The 20,118-nt window shown below is 43.0% G+C and overlaps 1 protein-coding gene across 3 annotated transcripts in view; it reads right to left on the reverse strand.

Moving 5' to 3' along the window:
* Positions 1–20,118, reverse strand: part of LOC114050174 (epoxide hydrolase 1-like) — a 55,807-nt gene that overhangs the window by 3,047 nt on the left and 32,642 nt on the right. For all 3 annotated transcript variants that reach the window (XM_027871806.1, XM_027871805.1, XM_027871804.1), the window contains exons 2-7: positions 13,489–13,676; positions 8,200–8,380; positions 6,965–7,192; positions 5,296–5,425; positions 4,239–4,450; positions 2,858–2,966 (exon numbers count right to left, since the gene is read on the reverse strand). In XM_027871806.1, the coding sequence (XP_027727607.1) occupies positions 2,858–2,966; positions 4,239–4,450; positions 5,296–5,425; positions 6,965–7,192; positions 8,200–8,380; positions 13,489–13,674 (1,046 nt within the window). In that variant the 5' untranslated portion in view covers positions 13,675–13,676. The remainder of the gene's footprint in view (positions 1–2,857; positions 2,967–4,238; positions 4,451–5,295; positions 5,426–6,964; positions 7,193–8,199; positions 8,381–13,488; positions 13,677–20,118) is intronic.

The following is a 20,118-nucleotide window of genomic DNA, read 5'->3' on the forward strand; positions in this document are numbered from 1 at the left end:
GAAAACAAGAGGAAAGGAGGTAGAGGCATTGATTATGGGAAGAAGAGATAATGGATAATAGATAATAATATATAATTATTATACAATAAATAGTATTATATTATATATTTATTACAGTGTTATATGATATGATTATTATATAATAATGTGTAATTATATAATAATAATAGCTAAAGAGATGATGGATAATACAGGATGGATTTATCAAGTGAGGGCTTTTTGAGAATGGGGGAGAATATGATTGGAGGCAGTAGGAAGCTGCTAGTAAGCAAGGAGGAATTGAACATAGATGAGACAACAAAGATGATGGAGGACATGGAATGGGATCCCTTGTGTAAAGGAGTAAAGCAACCTGTTCACGTGGCACAAGGAAGAAGGAGGAGACAGCAGCCAAAGTCAATGGGTGATATGAAATGATGGGGGAGGGGAGAAGAGGGAATGGGAAGGAAAGAAACATTAAATGCCTACTGCATGCCAGGCACTGTGCTAGGCACTTTATTATCGCATTTGAACCTCACAACCTGCAAGGTAGGTGATATTATTATCTCCAATTTAGAGTAGAGGAAACTGAGGCAGGCAGATGTTAAATGATTTGCTCAGGGTCACAAAATTAGTAAGTATCTAAGGCCAGATTTGATCTCAGATCTTCCTCACTCTAGGCCCCATGCTCTATTCACTGTGCCACTTAGGGAACTCTTTGGAGAATGGCCTCAGTTTTTTTCAGTGAAAAATGAGGCAAGGTGAAAGCAAGATGGTGGTGGGGGAGAGGGAAAGAACCATGGGAGGGCTTGAGGAGGGATGAAAAGATTTGGCAAGAGGTGTTGTAGCAGAGTGGGACAGTGAGGTAATTAGGCAGGTGAATCCAATCGTCGTTGGTTTGAAATTTTTTTTTTTTTTTTTTTTAGTAGCAACGGCAGCATGTGGTGAGAATGACTCAAGTCTGAGGCTTGTCAGGACAAGACTATCAATATGAGGGCAAGAGACTCAAAAGAAAAGGACAAGGTAGAGTTTAATTGCTTCACCAAAGTTTCAAGATGGGGAAGGAGAGTGCAGTTAGTGCAAGGGCGACAACCTGGGAAAACTGAGGTGTGAAGGATTGGAACTCACAGCAAGGATGAAGAACAGGTCCGGGGGTACAAGGCAGAAGGAGAAGTAGAATGACAACAGTGTAATCAAGTAGGGGAATCGCAGAGTTCATGAACGTGGAAGCGACATGTTTGTGGGAGATGGTAAGATTAAGGGGATCACCAACTTTGTGGCTGCAGTGGAATACAGGAGTAGATCATGGGATATGAATAAGGTGAAGAACTGTGAGTTGAAGGTATTTGAGAGAATAGAAACATGTATGTTGAAGTCCCCTGGTATGAAGGCAAGAGTTGGAAAGGGCAGAAGCTCACTGAACGCATTAAGGAAAGAAGGAGAGTGTCCTGGAGGTTGGTAGACAGTGGCTCCCAGAATTTTGATGGTGCAGTAGGTAGGGATTGAGTGAACCTCAAAGAAGACATGACTGAGTGATGCCAGTAGAGGGAGGACATGGAAGCAGGGATGGAGAGCAAGGAGTATTCAAACGCCCCTACTGCAACCAGCGAGCCAGGGGGTAATGGGCAGGAATGCAGTCAGAGCTGGAAAGGCAGAGATGTGGGAAGAGGGCTACCCCCTGAAGAACCTCAGGGATGCCTTTCCAATCCACCTTTCCTCCTAGCCTTGGGGAAAATCAGCTGGGACAACAGCCGCGTATTATTCACTAACCCTGACGGCTTGCATGCTGAAACCTGAGGGAAGAGCTGAAATTCATGTTAGCTATCAATAATGTACAGACAAGCAAAAACTGGTCCCCAGTGGAGAATAAATACCAGGGTAGGCACACATGCTCAGCCTATAATGAGAACCTTCTCTCCCTCCAGCTACCACCTCCGGCAAACACTCGACCATGAGCTGGCGTACCGCCTGAGCATGAGGGTCCAGGATCCAGGTGGCTGAGATTTTAAGTGCCTGCAGTATACATATAAGTTCTAGGCACTAAGAAAGACAAAGTTTACATAAGATGCATACCTAAGACTCGGGTCAATATTAAATATTTAACAAACTAATTGGAGAATAAAGTCCAGAGTTAGAGTTAATGGAGCATGACTGAGCATGTCAAGTCTTGGAGTCCCTGCTATCTGGAGATGTGCCTTCTGGGAAACAGAAATGGACAATGACTTCCATGTGTTCTTGCCTCCTCATACACCCAGATTGAGATCCTACCCACGGGAGAGACCAGTCAAATTCCCACTCCATCTCTTTGCTCTTAGACTCAGAGCTAGAAGAGACTTCAGATATCATCAATTCCACCTCTGTCACCTTACAGATGAGGAAACTGAGGCACTTAAATGACTTTCCTAGGGTTACCAAGGCTCACAGCTATCTGAGGCGGGATTTGAACCAAAGTCTTCCTGTCTCCAAGTCAAGCAATAGGTCAATTATGCCTTGCTGCTCCCTTCCCTATACTCTAAATGTACAGCCCTCCTTCCCCCACAGGGTCCTGGACACACTGCCCATTGCCCACTGTGATTATTCTATTTCTGGGTCCATTACTATGTATTTTGGGTAAAAAAAATATTAACTCTCTACACCTCAGCTTCCATATACATAAAAAAGGGGATAATTTCTAATGGCCCTTTCCTACCTCACAGGGTTAGGATTTATGAGTTGGCCAAAACAGAGGACTTGTTTCCAGCCCTTCAGAGTTAAGCAGCCAGAGATAAAGATAGGAATAATGTGTGAAGAAGCAGAGGCAAGATTTCTGCTTGTCTAAGTTTCTCTGAGTCTGGTATGGCTGGGGACCCATGCTCCAGAGAGAAAAAATGGTACCCACTTGTCCAGGCCTCCATCCTCCAGGTACCGATATTCTGAATTGGTCCATGTGGAGAACTTCTCCAGGATATAGGCAGCCAATCCCACAGGGCAGTTATTCAGTGCACAGCCTAGTATGGGGAAAAAAGTCAGGTTCTCTTTCACAAGTCAATTCACTCATCTGGGCCTCAGTTTCCTTAACTGAGAAACAATGGAAATAATAATTCCTGCCTTACCTGCCTGATGAAATTAGAATGGAACTTGAAAGTCATCTAGTCCAGCTCCCCACCCAATTCAAGCAAAACTATCAGCCAGCCTCTTTGCTTGCATCCCTCCAGTGGCAGGGAGCTTGCAACCTCATAAAGCAATTTGTCTCCCTGTAACTTCCACCTATTGGTCTGAGTTTTTCCTTCTGGGGCCATGGATTTTAGAAATTTAATCCTTCTTCCACATGATATCCTTTTTTTTTTTTTTCCGGCAAGTGGGGCTAAGTAATTTGCCCAGGGCCACACAGCTAGTAAGTGTCAAGTGTTTGGTCTGAGGCCAGATTTGAACTCAGGTCCTCCTGACTTCAGGGCCGGTACTCTATCCACTGTGCCACCTAGCTGCCCCACACATGACATCTTTTTACACAGGGTTACAAGACTGAGAGCCAGAAATGTGCCAAGAGGTCATCTAGTGCAACCCTTTCATTTTACAATGACCTCCTTTTCCTGCACCTTTGAATATGCCCAGAACACTCTCCCTCTTCACCTTCGCCTCTCAGTAACCCTTACCTCCATTCAAGGCTTACCCAAGTACTGTCTCCTACATGACACCGAGCCTGATTCTCTTGAATTTGAGCAAATCCTCTCCCCCCCCCAACAAAATTATTTTATTTATATTGCACGTATTTTGCATGCACTTGTCTATGTACAAGTTGTTTTCTCCCAGGAGAATATAAGCTCCCTGAGGGCAGAGCCTACCTTCTTTTCTATTTTTTGTATCCTTAGTGCCTAGTACAGTATCTGGTGCTTAATAAATGCTTAGTAGGGGCAGCTAGGTGGCGCAGTTGATAAAGCTCTGGCCTTGGAGTCAGGAGGACCTGAGTTCAAATCCGGTCTCACACACATGACACTTACTAGCTGTGTGACCCTGAGTAAGTCACTTAACACTGATTGCCTCACCAAAAAGCAATAAATAAATAAATAAATAATGCTTAGTGAACTAAATTGGATTGAATTGGATGAAGTCTCAAAACTGAGTAGGAAGGCTGAGGCTGGCCTAAGGACCTCCATGTTGCTTTAAGGGTTGGGTTGGTTGGTTTTATTTATTTTTTTTTGTTTTGTTTTCTTTTGCTATCTGCCAATCCTAGGCCTCTGAAAAATTCCGTCCATGAGCAGGACAGTGGGATGACTTCTTACCTACAGTATCAGGCTTGGTGGCCTGGATGTGCATGTAGCCAGATTCTCTAAATATGTAATGGAGGATCTTCTTGGCAGGGTACAACAGCTGCAAATCCCTCTCCTGGAAGCCAAAAAGCCATGGGAACCACCGTCCCAACAGAAGAGACACAAAGACGGAGAATGTTCCAGAATCAATGAAGCACATATTCAAGTGGATACCTTTCACCTGTCTAGGAATCCAGAGAAAGGGGATTTAGGTCAGGCCAGTGGGCCTTCAAGGAGGAGGTGGGGGCCGGAAAGGAAGGCAAAGAGAATGGGGAGAGGGAAGGGTAAAGGACAAAGTCCAGGACAAGAGAAAAAGGTGAGGTGTCCAGGAGCACAGGGAGAAAGAAGAGGTACACATTCAGCATCCGGCCATTCTAGGATCAATGTCTATTGGGCTTCATTCCAATCCCTTTAGAAGGCCATGGAGTTAGAGGGATGCTGGGATTACAGGTCATTCTACCCAGGGTCTCTCCCAAATTTCAGTAGCCTGAGTACTCCACCCAAGAGCCTAGTCCCGGGCTATTTCCCCTCTCCTTCCCCTCAACCCTGTCATGGGGCCTGCTTGGGGCACATCATTGATTTGGACCTCAGTTCACCCTTTTTTAGAATGGGGACAACCTGTGTCTCTGGTGACTAACAGTGGTTGTATATGGAGGATGGGAAAGGAGTTAGGAAGACCTGGGTCTAAATCCCACCTCAAAAACTCAGTCTTTGTGCCAAAAGGTCCTTGGCATTAAATGGCAGCAAGCATTTATGGATACCATCACCCTCGCCCCAAAACACTACTGAGCACCAGGGAGTTCATGTACTGTGGCATGAGAAGATCTGAAGCAAGAGCCAAAATCTGTATCTGGTACCAGCCAGGACCAAGGTACCTGAGATGGGGTGGAAACTGGGCTGCCACACAAGAACCCTTTGGGGGAGAAGGATGCTTCTGTTGCTATGAATGCCCCTATCCCTGCAGATAAGACCAGCCTCCTCACCATAAGCGCCTGTATATTCACACAACACACAAGAACACAGCACTCACAAGGGCGCCATCTGGGCTATGTTGGTACAGATCAGAGACCCCCAGTCACCACCCTGGAGGAAGAATTCTTGGAAGCCCAGGCGCTTCATCAGCTTACAGTAGATCTGAGCAGCAGCCACACTGTCGAAGCCTGGAAAAGGGTGGGGTGGGCAGAATCTGAAAAATCATGCTTTGAGCCTAGCCTTTTTCTGGTTCCTATCTATCTGGTTCCTTAGTCCCATGGGCTAGTTATCAGGACCTTCGTTGTCTCCTGATTACCAGACCCAGGGGGCCCAAAGTGTGGAGCTCTGTACCACTGGAGAGAACTCTCACCCACCCCACCATCCAAGGGACCTCAGGATTCTGACTCCCTCACCCCTGCTGTCTACACTTGGGATAAAGAAAGTCTGGCAGCCTAGTGCTTTTAGCCTACGTTTCCCTCTCCTCTCCAGAAGCCAAGCACCACTTCAGAATGTCAGTAGCAGGATGGAACTGATCACTCTCCCTCAGTTTGCCCTCTGTTGCCATCACCAGCCAACTATACCTATTACTACCACCTCCTCTCCTGTCCACACAGCCTTTCTGCACCTCTATGATGCTGGTGCTAGTGTAGTGGTATGAAGGTAGGCTGGGGGAGGTTCTGGGGTTATGCACGAACATGGTGGCAGCACAGCCATTATAGGCAGGCAGGAAACTGATATTAGGAAGCACAATGGCTGCCCAGTCCTCAGGGCCTTCTGACGTGCTGACAAAGATGGAAACCTCCCAAAAATAAGAGTCGAGCCAGAGAAAGAGAAATGAAGGAAGCCTTAGGGGAAACATGAATATATGTTTCTAGCATCCAGAATAGTGCCTTAAATATAGCAGGCACTTAAAAATTATTTAATTTTAATAATAATAATTGAATTAAATTTAATAAATTGAATTAAATGTGAGTGGATTCATGTGTGTATAAAGATATGTGTGTATTGTACATATAATGGCAGGAGTACATATAATCCAGGTATAGGATTCTGTATGTGCATGTACCCATGAAAAGCCCTTGGGCACTCAAGTCTGCAGGAGAATACTTGTTCACAAATGGTTTTAAGTTTATTAAGATAGAATAGTGTAGAGGCAGCTAGGGGGCACAGTGGATAGAGTACTGGCCTAAAAGTCAGGAAGACCTGAGTTCAAATCTGGCCTCAGAAACTTACTAGCTGTGTGACGCTGGGCAAGTACTTAACTCCGACTGCCATCTTCCCCCCACCAAAAAAAAAAAAAGAGAGAGAGAATAGTCTGATTCAATGTTCTGCCCTCCCCTGCTGCTCACCAGCCCTTCTAAAGAGGAAGCATGAGAATGTGATTGTGAGCTTTGAGAGTCTAACCCTGTTCTTCGGGGTCCTCCCTCCCCATAGCCAGTGCTTCTCAATCTTCACACAGTATCACTTATCCTTCCTATCTTCCACCTTACTCCTTGATTATACTGCTCCTGTTTCTTCAAAACTCACTCTTCCCACTCTCTCCTTGTGGTCCCTCCTTTCCCAGTAGCATCTTCTAGCTCTAAAGACAGTAATCCCTATCCTAGATCCCCTGGGAGGAGGATCCCATAACTATCTTTATGGGAGAATTTAGTAAGGACCGGATACCGAATGGGGGTGCTACACATGAACTGGGTTTGCTACCAATGCCTCCAGAAAAGCATTCATACCTTGCTTGTGAGGTGCTTCAGAGAAGCCATAGCCAGGAATGGAAGGGCAGATGACTTCAAAGATCTGGTTATAACTCAGGCCATGGCTCTCGGGGTCAGTCAGGAGGGGTATGATCTTGTAAAATTCGTAGAAGGAGCCAGGCCAACCATGAATCATCAACAATGGTTTTACTTTGTGGCCTGCTGGTGGTTTGGGGGGCTTCACATGGATGAAGTGGATGTCAAGCCCTGGAAGGAAACATAGCAAGGTCAGGTCCAAGGTCAAACAGATTTACTTGGGTAAGGTCCTGAGCTGCACATTACAACCCACCACAACCCACACCATGCTCTCAGGAAACTAAGCATCTTGGCCACACTGCTTATCACTTAGTGCCCTATATTCTCTCTCATAGTTTCACGTGCTCTCATCTCATCTCCCTAGTGGGCTTTTAAACTCTCTTAAAGACAGGGACTTTATTCTACTTCTGTATCCTTCTAGCACTAACCATAGTGCTGGGCACATGACTCTATAAACATTGATTGAATAATGAATGTTAGTACTAGGGAAGGAGACCAGGAATACATGGATGTGGGGTGTGAGGTGAGGCAGTTCCTGGCAGTAGCCAAGGTAAGAGGGTAGATTACTGGAGATGGGGAGATGGTTTCCTTCAGTTATCTCCACAAAAACAAACTGGGGAGGACCAACATCTTTCTCCACCTTCAAGAATCACCTTAGGACAGGGAATCTGCTGTGGGTGGTAGAGAAGTCAGCTTACCCAGGAATCAGGTCATAGGTATGCAAGAACAGAAGGGCCCCCAAGTGCTATGGAACAGATAGTAATCTGGACCTCTAAGGGAGCCCTGTAAGGGATTATTTCTAGGAAACCCAAGCCTTTTTTTTAAAAAGATTTTTTTAAAGATTTCTAGGGTTAGGGCATTAAAATTTTTTTTTTCCAACAAGAGGATTGTCATTTAACATTGGAATAATGAAATGAGGAGGCCATAAATCTCTTGCTCTGACATAATTTGAACTTGGCTAGATTTGTTAAAGGGAGCGGGACAGATAAGATGACATCTTCACGTCATCTTGAAGATTTCATCAATCTCCAGGTCCAGGAGATCCTTCAGTTTAAAATAACCATTACTGGAAACATGGCTAGGGAACATGAGTCTAATGTCCAACGTATGAACACATCCTGACTCCATCGCAGAACTATGGGAAGGCTAAGGTGGAGCAGTATATTTTGGAAAAGTACCTTCAATCTTGGTTTTGAAATGAGGATATTTGTTGAGAATCTCCACCTGCTTCTTCCAATCAAACTGGTTCCTCCAATAGGAAACCACCTTCTTTAGGTAATTAGAGTTGAACCCATAATGGAAGCGGCTGTCCTCCAGGGGCGGTGTGTATCGAGTCAAATCAATCCTCTGGTGTAAGTCCTGGGGTGGAGGTGGGGGGGGGGGCAAGAAGCAGGAACAAAGAGGGATAGGACACAGCTGAAAAGCTCTATTCCCTGGAGACATCCACAAACATTTAAACAGCAAATCAGGCAGCTGTTCTCTTTAAAAATAAAAGGGTTTTGACTAGGTGATTCAGAGGTCCCTTCCAGATCTAAGTTTCTATGCACGCTATAGTTTGGTAGTGGTAGAACAAAGTTAAAGCAAGCACAATATGCTACTGAATTAGGAAAGCAGTATTTTAAAAATATTTTATTTATGCCCTTTTCTCCCTTTTTTTGTCAACTAACCACTAACTTACCCTTTCCACTCCCACACTCAACAGAAGACCTCCCTTGTAACAAAGTACAGTCAAGCAAAATACTATGCTTTCACTCTTGTAATGGGCCCATTTGGAATGACCTTATTATCCCTATGAAGATGACTTTCAGATCTATTTATCCAGCCCCTATCTCTTTCTTAACAACCAGTTTTGCATCTTCAACCATGTACTGGACATCTCAAACTGGATGTCCTATGACCTGTAGACATCTTTTTTTAAAACTTATTTTATTTTGATGAATGAAAATTCATCTTCTCTCCTTCCAACTTCCTCCAGTAATTGAAAAAGAGAGAAAAAGAAAACCTTTGTAACAAATATGCATAATCAAATAAAACAAATTTCTGTACTGTCCACATCCAAAAAAAATTCAGTCTTCAAAAAGGTCCATCATCTCTTTGTTAGAAGATAGGAAGCAAGTGCCATCCTTACTCCCCTGGAATGGTGGTCAGTCATTGTGCTAATCAGAGTTTCCCTGAACCCTCTTTATAAAGAAGAAGGTAAGGAGAGAGAGGAGTGTGCTCAGCACCAGTGTTCTAGGCTTGATACAGTCTGCTTCTGCTCCCCTATCCCTCTTCCTTTGCTGTCAACTAGAGTCCAATCACAAGTTCTTAACCCTTTCATTCTTTCCTTTTAAACCCCTCTTAACAATCTACCCTCCATGGTTAGTTTGCTTCGCTTAAGACTAAATCCTCCCTTAATCTATTCTCCTCTTATACCCACCTTTCCCTTCGTCCCCATTTCCCTAAATTCAACTGTGTATTCTTCCCTCCTTTGACTAATTCAGATGAAAGTGAGGTAGGTTCAAGTGTGACCTATTTTCTCTATCTCTTTCCCTTTGTAGAATCTTCTACTTATAGATCCCAACTATGTGAGATAATTCCCTCTACCCTTGCTAAACCCTTTCCCATCAATGTATTACTTTTCCTTTCCTTTCCCTTTCTTTTCTTCTTTTTAGATCATCAAAACAGAAAAATAAACAACTCATAGGCCCTCTGTCTTATCAGACTCCCTCTATGACTCCTGATGATAAGATTCTGAGGGGTTACATGTATCATCTCCTCATATTGGAATGTAAACAGTTTATCTTTGTTTAGTATGATATGATTGTTCATTCAGATTCACCTTTTTATGTTTCTCTTGACTTCTATATCTGTATTTCAAACTTCCTATGCAACTTTGAGCCTTTCATCAGGAATACTTAAAAGTCCTGTATTTCATTAAAGATGCATTTTTCTTCTTATTAGGATTATACTCAGTTTTGAACTCTTTGAAAGCAAGGACTGACTTTTGTTTTTCTTTGTATCCCCTTCTCTTAGCACAGTAATTGGCACACAGTAGGTGCTTAACAAATATTGTTGACTGACTAGATAAGTTATTTTTGGTTGTAAACCTATCTTCTGACTTCTGAAAGGTCATATTCCAAGCTTTTCACTCTTTATAATGTTGGCTGCTAAGCCTTGTGTGATCCTGACTGTGACTCCCTGGTACCTGACTTTCTGGCCCTTGCAATATTGTTTTCTTTGACCTGGAAGTTCTAGATTTTAGCTATAATGTTCCTGGGAGTTTTCATTTTAGAGTTTCCTTCAGGAGATTACTGGTGGATTCATTCTAATTTCACTTGACTCTCTGGTTCTAAGAGATCTTGGCAATTTTCTTTCATGATTTATTGAAACATGAAATAAGCTCTTTTGGGGGTCTTGACATTCAGGGTAGCCCAATGATTCTTAAATTCTCTCTCCTGGATCTGTTTTCCAGGTCAGTTGTTGCAGACATAAGATATCTTACACTTTCTTTTATTTTTTTTTCAGTCTTTGAATGTTTTAATATTTCTTGTTGTCTCAAGGAGCTATTAACTTATATTTAGTCCATTCACATTTTCAAGGAATCTGTAGCTTTGGTAAGGTTTGTACTTCTTGTGCCATCCTGCTAATTAATTCTCTTTCCAATTCTTTCTTCCTTATTCTCATTTCTTTTCCATTTTCCCCTATTGTTCTCATTTCTTTTCCAATTGTTTCTGCTAGCTCTCTTATTTCATTTATAAAATCATTTTAAGCTCTTATTTAAATTCTTGCTTTATCTTTTCCAGAAACTGTAGATGAACTTGTGCTCAAGCAGTGTTTTTCTTCGAGGTCTTGCTTGGAGATGTTTTGAAGCCAGTCTCTTCTTCTGGGTTTGTGTCTTAAATATCCTTGTCACCAAAACAGCTCTTTATAGTGGGATTTGTTTTTTGCTTGCTCATTCTTCCAGCCTTACTTCCTGACTTTGGAATCTGTGCTAGGATTAGGTTCTGTGCACTTGTATAGAGAATGTCTGTTTGGTCCTGTTTTGTGTCCTCTTGGGTCCCATGGCTGCTTTTTTGAGTTTTTTGAGTGTTGAGTTAACATTGGATCTCAGGGGCAGCTCAGGCTGGAGACCTGCAAGCTTCCAGTGTGCCCAAAGTACTCTGACCTAGGGTGAAATTTGAGTGTTGCCCTCTTGGTCTGAATTCTGAAAAGTCTTGACCTGGGTTTGGCCTGAACAACTTAACTGTGGGCTTGCCCTTGGTTGGAACTCCAGTAGAGTACTGCTGAACACACCCACCATCAGCCGTGTGGAAAGTCTTGAAGGTTCAAAATAACAGAACTATAGATCCCCTTCAGTCTGGGTTTTCTGCCCTGGCTTTTCTACTACAGGCTACAGATTAGGCTAGAGTCAGAGCCACAGAACTGTATTTTGGTTCTGTATTTGCACTCTGCTCTGTACGCTAGATTTGTGACAGGGCCCTTTCCAGTCCTCCTGATCTATATCTTGCCTCTGGACCCAGATGGCTCCGGAGGAGAGAGTGAGGTTGGTGACTCTGGCTCACTTAAATCCACTTTGCCTCACTTAAATCCAATTCATTTGCAAGTCATGACATCACCTTGCTGATGTCATATTTCTCTTCAAGAATGAAGGACAAACAACTACAACAAAGTTTGTGACTGGGTAATGAGAGACAATTAGGTGGAGCAGTGGATAAAGCACCAGCACTGGAATCAGAAAGATCTGAGTTCAAATCTGGCCTCAAACACTTACTAGCTGTATGGCCCTGGGCAAAACACTTAACTCCTATTTACCTCAGTCCCTCATCTATAAAATGGGGACACAATGGAGAAGGAAATGGCAAACTACTCAGTATCTCTGCCAAGAAAACCCCATGGACTTTGCAGAGTTGGACATAACTGAATAACAATGAGAGACAGAGCTACCAGTTGGCATCTGTTCTTGCTCTCTATACAAGGTTGGAACTCTCTATGTTGGATGTAGGACCTCTTCTTGTCTTAGTGCACAGCTGTATGTGGGACCTGTTGCAGTGACACTGCTCTATGGGGAAATAATTAAAGTATCTCCCTTTGTTTTCTCCTCTCCACCCTTTTGGATTATGGTTATCTTCTAATGTGTGCCAATCTTGTTACCTTATCTAGGCTGTAAATTCTTTGAAGGCAGAGACAACTGCATATGATTATAGACTGAGAGCCGAAATGAGACCTCAAAGACCATCTAGTTCATTCTCCTCATTTTAAAGATAAGGAAACTGAGGCCTAGGAAAGTAAATAATTAACCCAAGGTCTCAGGGGTAGTAAGCACCAGAGATGGAAGTTGAACCCAGATCACCTGAGCTGGTAATCTTTCCACTATACCATGTTGCTCCAGATGCTCAACACCTTATTTGGGTGCATTAAGCACAAACATTTGAATGTATTTTTTAAAAGAACTAACCACTTAAAAAAAACAAATGTCTTATACTCATTTGATTTCTGGGTACCAACCTGCCCCCCAACTATACATACATCCACTTCAGTGCCTCAATCAGTACAAAGCACACTGTAGGAGTACAATTACTATTTGGTGATGGATTAATTCCAATCACATCTGTACCCTCCTCCACTATAATCTAGTGGAAAATGAGCTGGGAAATTCAAGGCCAGGACCAAAACTAGCAAGGTTTGTCCAGGTGCCAAGGGGTACATTTCTGGCCTGGCCTCTGGGGGACTTATAGCCATCACAGCCTCCCCTGGGACCCCCTGCCCAGTGGGGTGGGATGCCCTCCTCCTCAATAAGTTACTACCAGGTTCACAGTCTTTTTACCTCTCCAGATTCTTTCTTTACTCATCTTCTGGCTTCTTGAGATTCTCACCACCCCTATACTCTTTCTCTAGTGTACTTGACCACACAGAGGAATAGTCATACCTTAGACAACACCATCCCACCCCATGCAACCCCAAATTCAGTCGAGTTAGCCAAAGTTTCCAGCTTTCCTAGTTATAGTTCTGCCATCTGGCCACAGGGAACCTCCCTAACCCTATTCTTCACCCCTTACCTTTTTACTTCCCCATGTGTGACCAGGAGAAAGGATTGGGCAGGCAGGGACAGAGGGGAGAATTGGTGTAGAAGAAGCCAGAGAAGGATGAGAAGAAGTCTCTGATACTCTGAGTAGGTTATAGAAACAGCTCCATTCTCCCTCACCTCTAAAAGCATTACCCTACTCTTCCCCCATCCTATCCTCCTCTACCAACACAAGACACGGCTACTGTGGTGTCAGAGGTAGGACAGACAGCTCTCTACCCACTTCACCACACTGCTTTTTCCAACCAATCCACTAATATTACAAGTTGCAGAGGAAGTGTTCATCTACATTGGTAGAGGAAAATTCTTACTCCTGGCCCAGCACTCTAGCCACTGTACCCCCTGTCTCCTAGCTCAGCCTATCTCTTCTGTTTGGTTCTCCCCACGAAGTTGCCTTACTTACCTTGATCTCCTCTTCTGAGGTTTCCACCTTGAAGGGGCGGATACTTTCATCCTCACGTGTGCTGGACTTACTTCCTGGGCCCCACCATGCATCTTTCATTTCCAATTTTTCATTATTCTTCCTGTTAATGACCCAGTAGATTACACCAGCCAGAAACAGCCCGGCAAAAATCTGAAGCCACCACATATCTGTAAGAGAAGACACACATAAGCAAAGTCAGTCAGGGACAGGCAGCCCTATAGCTAAAGACCAGTCACTAGGGCTTAAAGCTTCGAGTAGAGCGGTGCATCCTTCTTCCTACGGTCAAGCCAACCCAGACCCCCTCCAAAAACAGGGAACATTAGCTCTTCCACCTTGAAGGGCCAAGTCTCAGACTAAGCAGTTTGCAAACACATCTGATGATGGCACAGATGAGTCAGCATAGTGCAGTGAAGAGAGCCCTGAACATAAGATTCAATCTAGACCTGGGATTCAAATACAGCCTCTGATGTGTACTAACTGTGTGACCTTGGGCACTTAGTATACTTAAGCTTCATTTTCCTCATCTGTAAAATGGGAATAGTAGCACCTGCTTCACAGGATATGGTGAGACTCATACAAGATAGTATATGCAAAGCTCAGTATTAAGCTACTGGAAGTGAGAGTGAATTCAGAAGATGAACTTATCTATATTGCTATATAAACCTGAATCATCAATGAACCTGTTACTGGCCTAGAGTAGATAAATTTCATAGATCATATAATGTCAAAGCTAGAAGGAACTTTAGGGATCAATCCTTTAATTTTATAGATAAGGAAACTGAGGCCCAAGTCACTAAAAGGTGACTTGCCCAAGGTCTCCCAGATAGTAAGAAAAAGAACAGACAGCCAATCCCAGGTCCCTTGACTTCAGTTCTAGTGCATTTATATTCTATGATGCTGCTATATTATATACTTCAAAGGCTGTTTCTTTCATGTGATAAGATAGTTATTGCACATTAAACCACTAAGTGAGCATGCTGCACTTGGGTGGATGTGACAAGGAAAGGAAACATTGCAGGATTAACCCTCTTAGTTCAGGTTCAATGTTGGGATGAAATAAGGCACTCGAAGGTCATTCATTCAACAGTCAAGAAAAAGTTTGCCTAGCCATAGCAAAGAAATGTTTATTCCCTCTCCTTCCTTTCCTCTTCCCTAATTATATTTACAGGTGACACAAAGCTGGAAGGGACAGCTTCCAGGCTGGGAGAAAGAATCAGGCAGTTTAGAACAATGGCCGGAATATGAGAAGATGAAATTTAATAGGGATGGATAGGAGCAAAGTCCTACACTTGGATTTTTTTTTTAAATCAGCTTCACAAGTACAAGAAGGGAAAGGTGTGAGTTGACAAGAGCTCTCTGAAAAAAAGAGCTAAGGGCTTTTAGTAGATAGAATGAGTTAATAATATGGCGTGGCAGCTCAACGAGCTAATGAAATCTTTTTATTTTCACATATTAATTTGTTTTAATTTTTCCAAAACTTTGTTTCATTCAAACTATAAATGTTTTCATTTACAAACTAAAACAGGAACTGACAATACATTTAAAGAAGCAAATCTTTCAAAGAATAGTTTTTAAAAATTGTTTTTCAGTTCACTGTAATCAAAGTTTAATATTGTCAAGCTTTGGGTGACCTTTTTGAATCACACACCACTACCACTCCTTCTTTTAACACAAAAATGTTTAGATTTTGAGCTAATGACATCTTAAGCTGATTTAATCAAAGCATAAGTGTCCATTACATGGTTACAATAACCCTGAGGAACTGGCCCTGGTCACACCCCAGGTGGAGTACTATGTTCAGTTCCTGGGGATAAATTGTAAGAAGGAAATGTCCAGTAAGCTGAAGAGTATGAAGAGATGGTTGACCAATCAATCAATCAATCAATCAACATTTATTAAGCACCTACTACAGAGTGTCAAGCACTGTGCTAAATGCTGGGGATACAAAAAGGTAAAAGACAATCCCTGTCCTCAGGGAGCTTACAATTGAATAGGAAAACCCACAAGCAAACAAATATGTACAAACAAGTTATATGCAAGATAAATATGAAATAGTTAACAAAGCCACTAGAAGTAAGAAGAGTTGACAAAGACTTCCTGTAGATGGTCAGGATTTTGGTTGGGACCAGCATAGTAGATGCTATAAAAGGGTGGAACTGGGGATGTTGACTCTAGGGAAAAGAAGATGCAGAAAGAACTCCATAGGTGTCTTTAAGTATTTGAAGGCCTGGCCCAAGGAAGAAAGATTACATTTACTCTGCTCAGCCCCAAAGAGCAGGAGGTAGGAGCAGTGGGGGGAAGTTTCAGAGAATCAGATTTAGGCTTGATGTAAGCAAAAACTTACAAAGTGATCTCAACATGGAGTGGATGCTACCTCTATGTTTATTATCATAAAGAGAGAGCTAGAAGGAACCTTAGAAGTTATTTAATCCAGCCCCAAAATCTTACAGGTGAGAAAGCTCAGACCCATGAGAAATGATGTGACTTGTCTGAGATCACAGCACTAGTAAGTGGCAGAACCAGAATTTTTTTTTAAAAAATTGATTAATTAATTAATTAATTTTTAGTTTTCAACATCCACTTTTATAAGATTTTGAGTTCTAAATTTTTTCTCTTTCTCTTCCTTCCCTCTTCTCCAAGATGGCACATAATCTGATATAGGCTATATATGTACAATCATATTAAACATGTTCCCACATTAGTCATGTTATGAAAGAAGAATCAGAACAAAACGGGAAAATCACAAGAAAGAATAAAAGAGAAAACAGTATGCTTCCATCTGCATTCAGACTTCATAGTTCTTTTTCTGGATGCGGATAGCATTTTCCATCATGAGTCTTTTGGAATCGTCTTAGATCACTGCATTGCTGAGCTAAGTCTATCAAAGTTGGTCATTGCACAATGTTGCTGTTACTATGTATAATGTTCTCCTGGCAGATCCAGAATCTGAACTCAGGGCTTGTGACACTCAATTCAGTACTTGGATTTCGCCTCACAAAAGGTTTTCAAGGGGAAGCCACACAGCCACTTGTTCATCCTACTTTGGCGGGGGGGGGGGGGGGGGGGGTTATATAGGGGTGGGGTGGTGGCCTTTGAGGTTCCTTCCCAACTCTGAAATTCTATGATTTTAGGAAGGTCAAAAACAGGGAGAAACCACAGACAGCTGGTGTTGGCTCTCTTGACTCCTAAAAAAGGGTGCCTAATGGATAGCCGAATAGCCCACTATTCATCGCAAAGCCTGTGACTGGTTGGGAGGACAAATGACTATATCCTGCTTTTCTCCACAGTCTAAAACCATCCCGCCATCTTGGGACTGAAAGAAGAGGTGTTGTGGTAGAGTGGGGAAAACACTGCATTTGGAGTCAGAAGACCCTAATCCAAGCCCTAGCTCTGCTGTTTGCTGGGTGCCCTTCAGCAGGTCACTGAAGGATGAGTGCATTAAATTAGGACTTAGAAGACATCTGGGTCCTGCCTCAGACAGTTACTGTGGGACTTGGGGGGAGTCACTTAACTTTTTTTTCCTCATCAGTACAATGGGAAGGACAATACCTGTAATACCTAACTTTATAAGATCAATGAACTGGAGCAGAAGGGGACCTTAAAGGTCATCCAGTCTAAACCCATCATTTTTCATTTGAGGAAAACACAGCCCAGAGGTTGAATGACTCGGCCAAGGGCACACAGGTAGTAAATGGTTGTTGGATTCTATAAGAGTAAATAACAATAACTGACACAAGTAATAATAATGATGATGGTGATAATAATAGCATTTATGTATCACTTTATTAATATTGCTGTTCAATCCTATCTGACTCTTCATGACCCCATTTGGGGTTTTCTTACAGGAGTGGTTTTCCATTTCCTCCTCCAGCTCTTTTTACAGATGAGGAAAACTCAGCAAACGAGGTGAAGTGACTTACCAGAATCACACAGCTAGTAAGTGCCTGAGGCCAGATTTGAACTCAGAAAGATGAGTCTTCCTGACTCCAGGCACAGCACTCTATCCACTGCACCACCTAGCTGTCTTAAGGATTTGCAAATCCCTATACATACAGTATCTAATTTCGTCGGGTCTTTACACCTACCCTGTAAGGTAAGAGGCTATTACTGTACCATTTTACAGATGAGTAAACTGAATCTCGAAGAAGTTAAGTTACTTGCTTAAGGTAACACAGCTTGTGAGTGGGTTGGGAGGTGGGGGGATAGGATGTGAAGCCTGTTCTTCCTAACTCCAAGTCTACCTGCCGAAGATGCTGTCGCTTAAAGGGTAATCAGGATCACCATCCTACTTCATTTTTCCAACTGAAATCATCCACAAACTACCCTACTTCCTTCTTTTCTCCCTTCCAGCATTACATCCCCTGCAAAACTAGCTCTGGCCCGGACGGCCAGCGTGGAAGACGGCATCAGATCAGAGCAATGCCCCAGAAGGGTTCAGGGAACAGCCCACACCACTGGAACGTTTCTCAAAAGCCGCGACTTCACAAGCCATTTTCACTTAACTCCTTCCCCTCTCTCAGAACCTGGCAATCAGCCCTCGGCGAGCGCTAGCTAATACTGTCTCTTTCTTCGAGGTCCCCCAAAGCTCCGAGGAACTGTGGGACTAAGAAAAACAAGCAAAAATATAAGGAATGTGAGCTGTCTTTTTGAAAGTAAGTACCCAAAGTAGACGTGGCCGCTTCTCTAACAAGAAAGGATTTTAATCCTTTTCAATCGGGGCAAGCGCTTTAGATTTCCCCCAAAGAAACAAAGAGAAGGAATTCTAAACTGATCCTTTCTTGGGAGGTCCCGCCCACTGGGCTCAGCGCCAGAGCCTGCCTTTTGGGGTTGGTCCTGGCTGAAGGGACTTCTTTCTGCATCTTTCCGAGGCTTTCACAGTGACAACTGGGGAGGGACCCTCCAAGTTTTGTTTGTTAAAGGAGGAAAAAAATGATTACCAACAATTTCTCTTCTGCCACAGGGTCTGGGAACTGACTGGCCTCATTTGGTTCACACTTTGTTAGACTGGGAGAAATCACACCAACAGCAGTTACTGAAAAACACATCCAAATCCCTTCGTATTAAACATATCTGCACATCAAGTCACTCAGCGTCCCAGAAGTGGCTTGTTGTTCAGTCGTTTCAGTGATGTCCAACTTTCTGTGACACCATTTGGGGTTTTCTTGGCAAAGATGCTGGGATGGTTTGCCATTTCCTTCTCCAGCTCATTTTACATTTATAGATGAGGAAACTGAGGCAAATATGGTTAAGTGACTTGCCCAGGGTCACACAGATAGTTAAGTGTCTGAAACCAGATTCGCACTCAGGTCTTCTTGACTCTAGGCCTGGCCCTCTATCCACTGTACCACCTAGCTGCCGCCCGACCGGCCCCATGAAGAGAAGGGGATGATTTTCATTTTCATATTGGACAGTCTTTAGTCTGGTCACTTTACAGCAAGTAAAACCAAGATTTCACATTTACTTCTTGGGAAAAGACTTGAAGGCACTTATGAAACTGCAGTAAAATCCCATATGGGAATGTTCACTATTACACTGATTAGGTTCAAACTTCAGGGAGTAAAACACAAATGTCTGTAATTCTCTTGTTAGGATAGTCTTCCAATGGCCTCCAAAAGCCAAGTGCTATAAAGAGGCTCATTTGTTTTTTCCATTAGGATTCCCTCATGGAGCTCTAACTTGGGTGTGGTGACTAGCGCTTTTTTCAAGGCAGTGAAATTTAGCAGGCACAATAATTAAATAATGATTTTTTTGAAGACTCTACAAATTTTAAATTTGTGCTATTTACATTTTTTTTGTTTCTTTTTTTTGGCTAGGCAATGGGGTTAAGTCACTGTAAGTGTCAAGTGTCTGGGTCAAATTTGAACTCAGGTCCTCCTGACTCCAGGGCCGGTACTCTATCCACTGCGTCTCTTAGCTGCCCCAGTGTGCTATTTACATTTGAGCAGCACATTTCAGTAGTGTAGAAACAAGCAAGAGTTACATCTAGTTGGTAAAAAAATAATTAGTCAACATTGGAAAGCTATGCTCCAGATAAGCTCCTTCTGAATACAGCCCCACCCTGCTCTCCATCCCTAACTGCTCCCCAGAAGTGACCTCGGGATATCCCAGGATCTTTCACCTGTAGAGCTAGTATCAGAGTCTTCCCTCCAATTCAAGTAAATTTGTGACAATTACTTTTTGTACACAAGCCTCTTGGAGAGGCAGTGTGGTGCAGTGATTAGAAAGCTAGCCTCTGAGCCAAAAAGGCTACTGACTTGAAGACCCTGGGCCAGTCACTTAAACCCCAAGTATTCTAGGCAAATCTCTAAGACTATAAATTGCAGAGAAGGTACTGACCTGCATTAGTGGAAGGAGTTTCATCCTCCTAAGAATTCCCTAAACCCCTGAAATCCCATGGCTTGTCCCTTCTTGCATTATTTTCACAGGAGCCACTGTGGTATGGATAATAGGCAATCCTGGAGTCAGTAAGGTCTGGGTTCAAGTCATGCCTCTGAGTCATCCTGTGTGACCCTGGGTAAGTCATTTAATCTCTCAATGCTCTACGCATTTCTTTAAGACAATGTTTCAGAGAAGAGAACACCTGCTTTGATAGAGAAGTCCCTCACCAGG

This window comes from Vombatus ursinus, unplaced genomic scaffold (genome assembly GCF_900497805.2).
Source record: "Vombatus ursinus unplaced genomic scaffold, bare-nosed wombat genome assembly UNPS02014798.1, whole genome shotgun sequence".
Taxonomy (NCBI): domain Eukaryota; kingdom Metazoa; phylum Chordata; class Mammalia; order Diprotodontia; family Vombatidae; genus Vombatus; species Vombatus ursinus.